Source organism: Myotis davidii, unplaced genomic scaffold (assembly GCF_000327345.1).
Source record: "Myotis davidii unplaced genomic scaffold, ASM32734v1 scaffold18, whole genome shotgun sequence".
In the NCBI taxonomy this organism is placed as follows: domain Eukaryota; kingdom Metazoa; phylum Chordata; class Mammalia; order Chiroptera; family Vespertilionidae; genus Myotis; species Myotis davidii.
In genome coordinates this window covers 7,981,025-7,986,865 of record NW_006292696.1, presented here as the reverse complement: position 1 = coordinate 7,986,865, position 5,841 = coordinate 7,981,025, and the positions used below count along the sequence as shown (strand labels likewise).

Here is a 5,841-nt window from a genome sequence, read left to right as displayed (position 1 = left end):
GTGTGTGTGTAAACAGTGAAGCGCTCCCAGCAATTCCATGTAGGAGTGGCAGATGTGGACATTTCTCCGGATCGCTGCATCAGTGTTGATGACTGTTCTTGGGTGTTCACCTATGCCCAGTGCAAGTGACACACTACGTTGACCAACAAGAAAGCCTCTATTGAGGGGATTGGGCATCCAGAGAAGGCGGGGCTGCTGCTGGAGTATGAGGCCTAGAAACTGAGGTTGGTGGATGTGAGCTGGGTTGCTGTGGTCCACACACTAGAGACAGATTCCCAGGGTCCAGTGGTACCTGCCTTTGCCCTTTGGGACAGAGAATTGCTGACCCATTCAGGGCTTGAGGTGCCTAAGGACCTCTAATATGTCCATCACTAGAGTTCCTAATCACACTCTGGGTCGGCTCAGATCCAAAACCTCACCCTCCCACCCCAACCTTGGCAGCAGAACACACTTAACCTAAAGCAGTATTAAGGGTTAAGGGAAACCTGGTGGGATGAGCATGCATGTGAAATATGTATTTCTCTGTTTGACCCTGTGGCTACATCTTGTTCTATCTTTATGATGGTGATGCAATTGAATGCCTCTAGAGGAGAAAGAGGACTGGGTTTAGCAAAAATAATAATTTGTGTAAAGTTTATTTGAGCACAAAGAAAGGAAAATAGCTTATCTTTTGAAAACATGGTGCGTATTAGAATTAAGTAATTTAACATATCTAAGTAGCTATTAAAAACCAATTCTGAATGCATGAAGTGAAATACACCCTTTTAAAATCACACGCATTTAATTTTTTTCAAGAGAGCCTTGCCTGGACCTAATGTTTGTTTTGTGATTAAAAAGTATTTGGGATAACAGAGCACACAACCAGTGTTTTAAGAAAAGATATTTATTATTTACACCACTGAAATAGTCCCGTAAGAACAATATACACCAGGTTCATTTGAAAGGATCAAATTCCTTTCAAATACAAGAACTGTATAAACCAATACTGTCAACACAAAACAGTGGTCACATTACATATCTGCAGGCTTAAGCATTTCAATTTTTTTTAAAGCTTATGGCTAGATATTTTCACTGAAACAGTGATGCACTTAGACAAGATATAGCTAGAACAGAACAAACACTTTTGTTCATGCTTTTTAGGGCTGAATCAGTGATATGTCCCATTTTAAAATGTATTGCCTCTGCTTTTATGACAATGGTTTTAGGCAGAAATGTTTCTACTTAGCCACCAAAAAGAAACATTCTTGTTTCTTAGTTTTATATTTCAATCTTATGTTTTCTATTTTTCATACTATGACATATTGGTATTGCAAAAATCTCAAAATGATATTGTTGAGTATACATTTCTGTCCACTTTTTTTGTGTGAGTGGGGAGTGAGGGGTACACCTCAGGACTCAATCCTGGAGAAAACATTTTTCATGAGTAACAATATATTCACATAGGGAAAAAAGAATATTTTTAGCATATTGCTGTGATCTTCAAAAAATATAAAATTAAATTTACAAAAAACTGGAAGACCAAGTATAAGCAGTCTGGTATTTGCTTCAGTGTCCAGCACTACTATAATGATTTCTAGCATAAAAGCAAGAGTTCGTGGATCTCAAGTATCTTCAATAACTGCCAGCATAACTTGGAACTACTGTCCTTGCTTCTTTGAGAGATATCTGCAAGAAATAAAAGACATCTAAGCTGTACCATGCTAAACTCACAATAACAATCTAACTCTCTTCCCAAAGGAAAATAGTTGTTTTAGTACCAAAACTTTTAAAGATGAGTAGTAACTGTTAATAATCACTAACAGTTTTGGATTATGTGCCAAGCACTATTCTAAACACATACTCTATGTTCATTTGGTCCTCACAACAGCTCTATGAAAAGTTTTCTATTAGAACTTATTCCTATTTTACAGAAACAAAGAGGTTAAGCAATTCACCCAAGTTCACACAGCCAGAAAGTGTCAGAGCTCAGATTAAAAATAAGGCCCTCAATCACTCTACACTGCCTATAATTAATATTATAATTTCTCCCCCCAAAAACCTCAAACTCCATTTAAAAATCTTATTTTTCTTGCACAAAGATAGTGGGCCAAAGATGCTAAGGGTCTTTGATCAAGAGGGTAAAGATGCAAATAAATTAATTTTACTAATCAAACTTTCCTTCATATTATTTTATAGGAATCTACCACTAAATTAAAAGTTTCATATCTCTATCACATTTATGAGTTACCATACTCAGTGGTAATGGGGAATGAGCAAAGAGCTCTTAAAATCATAACACCTAGACAAGTTTTGATGATGCAGAACTTACTCACTTCCTGGCATTGGGGCATTTATACCTACCACTTAGTTAAGTCATCTACAATTTGTTTTTCTAGTGGAATAAAGTTCGCTAACATTTCTGCTACACAGAGAGATTTGTAGATAAATTTTTAGTGTATTTTATTTTATGCAGACATTATTTTACAATATCAGGGCAGAGATTACAAGCCCAGGTGATTCATAATAGTGACCTACCTCATGTCACAAAATAATTTACAGATAGCATCACAAACATGTACCAGACTCTCAATTTCTCTCTATTAGAAGTACTAGAGATCTTAAAACGTGGGTTTATCGACTAATTAGAGGTTAAGACAAAAGGAAAAATACTCCCAGGGGAGATGTTATGGGATTAGAATATATTCTTAGATTCACGCATTTTAAAATAAAAATTAAGAGTTATGTGTAAAACCAGAGTCACCAATTTTTTCATTCATTAATGGAAAGAGAAAATAAACAATTAGCACTTACCTTTCCCAATATTTGTGATTTAGGTCCAAAAAGTCATCTAATTTTGCTATTTCCTTGAGGTACTGAGTTAATTTTAAAAGTTCTTTGTCTTTATCTCGATTTAGGTGAGCTTTCATAAAAGGCCTTATCTATCAGGAAACAAACATTACCCAATATTTCACACTGCACTATGGAAACTGGTACAAATTTACACTCACCTATCATTTAAGTTAATGATATTAAAACATCACCAAGGATGTCAATATTAAAAATTACTTTTATATTATCTCAGTTTAACAAACCGATAGTCATGGTATAATGTTTATAGTACAAGTTAAGAGCTCTTCCACCTAATTTTACCTTGTTACCTTTTCAGTCTGAACCTGAAACACTTTCTTATAGCACTTAAATCCTATATGGCATCTCTTCTTTGCATATCTGCTTAGACTTTTCCCCTTCTTACTAATTGAATAATTTCATTCATATCACTTCATTCATAAAAAGTTAACCCAAATACAAGTTTTATGTAACAAGGGAGATAAATTTTAACATTCATGATTTTCATTTCAACATTTTCTTATTAAACTTTTATATAGCTACGAGAGCATACATTTTTACAACCTGTTTCATTTCTAATTAAAAAAAAAACATTGAGCATGGCTCAGAGATTGAGCATTGACCTATGAACAAGGAAATCACAGTTCAATTCCAGGTCAGGGCACATGCCCGGGTTATGGGTGGTGTTTCTGACTTTCTCTCCTTCTCCCTTCCTCTCTGAAATCAATAAAAATATATTTTGAAAAAGACCCTTACTGCCAGCTTTCCAGATAACTAGAATATAAGAAATTCCAAGATTTGCATCCGTTATTAATAAAATGTCTGATGCTTTCACTTTTTTTTTTTTTAAATTCTCACACAAAGATATTTTCCCATTGATTTTTTTTTAAGGAGAGTGGAAGAGAGAGGGAAAGACAGAGAGAAACATCAATGTGAGAGAACACACCAATTGGTCAACTCCTGCACGAACCCCAACCAGGGCCCAGGCCAGGGAGGAGCCTGCAACAAAGGTACATGCCCTTGACTGGAATCGAACCTGGGACCTTTTGGTCCCCAGGCTGATGCTCTATCCACTGAGCCAAACCGGCCAGGGTTGATGCTTTCACTTTTGATGCTAAAAGTCCATGGTCAATAAGCTCATGTTGTCCCCCAAATTTAATTAAAAATAAAACACCTGAATGAGTTGGCTAACCAAGGAGACAATGTTCAATGTTATATAAAATTTTCTAAATAATTAAGCTTTTCTTGCATGACCATAATAATAGAGAGTATTTCCAAAAATGTATGAAATTTAACAGTATTAAAGTGCTAACACATATTCCAGGTTATGTGAGCAAAGCAAGTAAAACTGTCTTACCTTTAGTCCATTCTGTGGGTTCATTAGAAAATTTCTTCCGATGTCATCAAACATAATGGTGTTCTTTTTGCTGTAAAACTCTGAAAACTTCCCCCATATAACGCCAAGAGGCTTTACCTTAGAATAAAAGTTTAGATTTAACTCAAATTTTCTAATAGTTCACCCTTACTTAAAAAGCAGCAACAACGCAAAATGCCCTGCACAACTACCCCGGGTGTTCCTCTGTAAGCAGGCACAGCTGGCTGTGTGACCAGACCAGAACTGAGATACAACACACCTGAAAGCACGATGTATCTCGAAATGTTAACTTCTGAAAGATCTGTTCCAACTGAACTGAACTAAACCCCATTATAAGACTTCCCATAATTTCAACATGAAGATTTGGGGTCAAAGGAAGAATAATAGTTTAATTTTTAAAAAATCTAAAGTAATGGTTTAGATGGCTGCTAAGCAGTCACATGACTTCCTGGGCTAATACTACCCCTCAGAACTAGAAAACCATAGTGATGGACAATGTACCTGGATCTTTTTATATATTTATTTTAATTTTTTTTATTGATATTTTTACAGAGAGGAAGGAAGAGGGATAGAGAGTTAGAAACATCGATCAGCTGCCTCCTGCACCTCCTCCACCAGGGATGTGCCCACAACCAAGGTACATGCACTTGACCGGAATTGAACCGGGGACCCTTCAATCCGCAGGCGGACGCTCTATCCACTGAGCCAAACTGGATCTTTTAATACAGAATTTAAATATTTTCATACAGAATTTAAAAATTACAGAAAAAACTGTCTTGTCTTTAATTCAGTGGCGCAGGTGCATAATTTCTAGGGCATTTGATTGCTTAACTTCAAAAGCACAATAATTTGTAAGTTCTTAATTTTATTTCTGAATTATTAAAATGAGCCTTCAAAAAGATTAATTCCTTATACATTCATATCTGTTGGTACTTGCATTAGGTCTGTAAGACCACACAAGAAATAAGTGATTTCCCATGGTAAAGAGCGTTAAAGAGAGGCAGGGTCCAAGTGGGAGGAAGACTTCTCTTATGTACATTATATTTTGAATCATGTGAATGTATTTTACACATTTAGAAAAATATTTTTTAAATAAATTAATTTTTAGTAGCAAAAATACATTTTGATGAAGGCAAGGGTCTCATTTATAATAATACTAGAGGCTCAATACACGAATTCGTGCACTGGTGGGGTCCCTTGGCCTGGCCAGCAATGGGAGACAATCAGGGCTGTCTTGCCCAGTCCCAATCGGGGCCAATCTGGGCCGGCCGGCCAGGGGGAGGGACTGCAGGTTGGCTGTGGCAGTACACTGACCACCGTGGGGCAGCTCCTGCATTGAGTGTCTGCCCCCCTGATGGTCAGTGCACATTATAGCGACTGGATGACCAGCCGTTCCATTGTTTGGTCGAGGCCCAGTGCACAAAAATTTGTGCACTCGGAGGGGAGAGGGGGTCCCTCAGCCCCGCCTGTGCCCTCTCTCAGTCTGGGACCCCTCGGGAGATAACAACCTGCTGGCTTAGGCCTGCTCCCGGGTGGCAGAGGGCAGGCCCAATCCCTAGGTGCAGCCCCTGGTCGGGCTCAGAGCAGGGCCAATTGGGGAGTTGGGGCGCCGCCCCGTCATGCACAGAGCAGGGGGATTG

General features: G+C 37.8%; 1 protein-coding gene across 2 annotated transcripts in view; it reads right to left on the bottom strand.

The window, feature by feature from the left end:
• Positions 1-1,481: 1,481 nt before the first annotated feature.
• Positions 1,482-5,841, bottom strand: part of UBLCP1 (ubiquitin like domain containing CTD phosphatase 1) — a 15,611-nt gene continuing 11,251 nt past the window's right edge. Inside the window, exons 9-11 of one of the 2 annotated variants that reach the window (XM_006766304.2) lie at positions 4,184-4,300; positions 2,791-2,918; positions 1,482-1,665 (exon numbers count right to left, since the gene is read on the bottom strand). In XM_006766304.2, coding sequence (XP_006766367.1) covers positions 1,638-1,665; positions 2,791-2,918; positions 4,184-4,300 — 273 coding nt within the window. In that variant the 3' untranslated portion in view covers positions 1,482-1,637. The remainder of the gene's footprint in view (positions 1,666-2,790; positions 2,919-4,183; positions 4,301-5,841) is intronic. The other variant, XM_015565649.1, reaches the window with a different exon arrangement.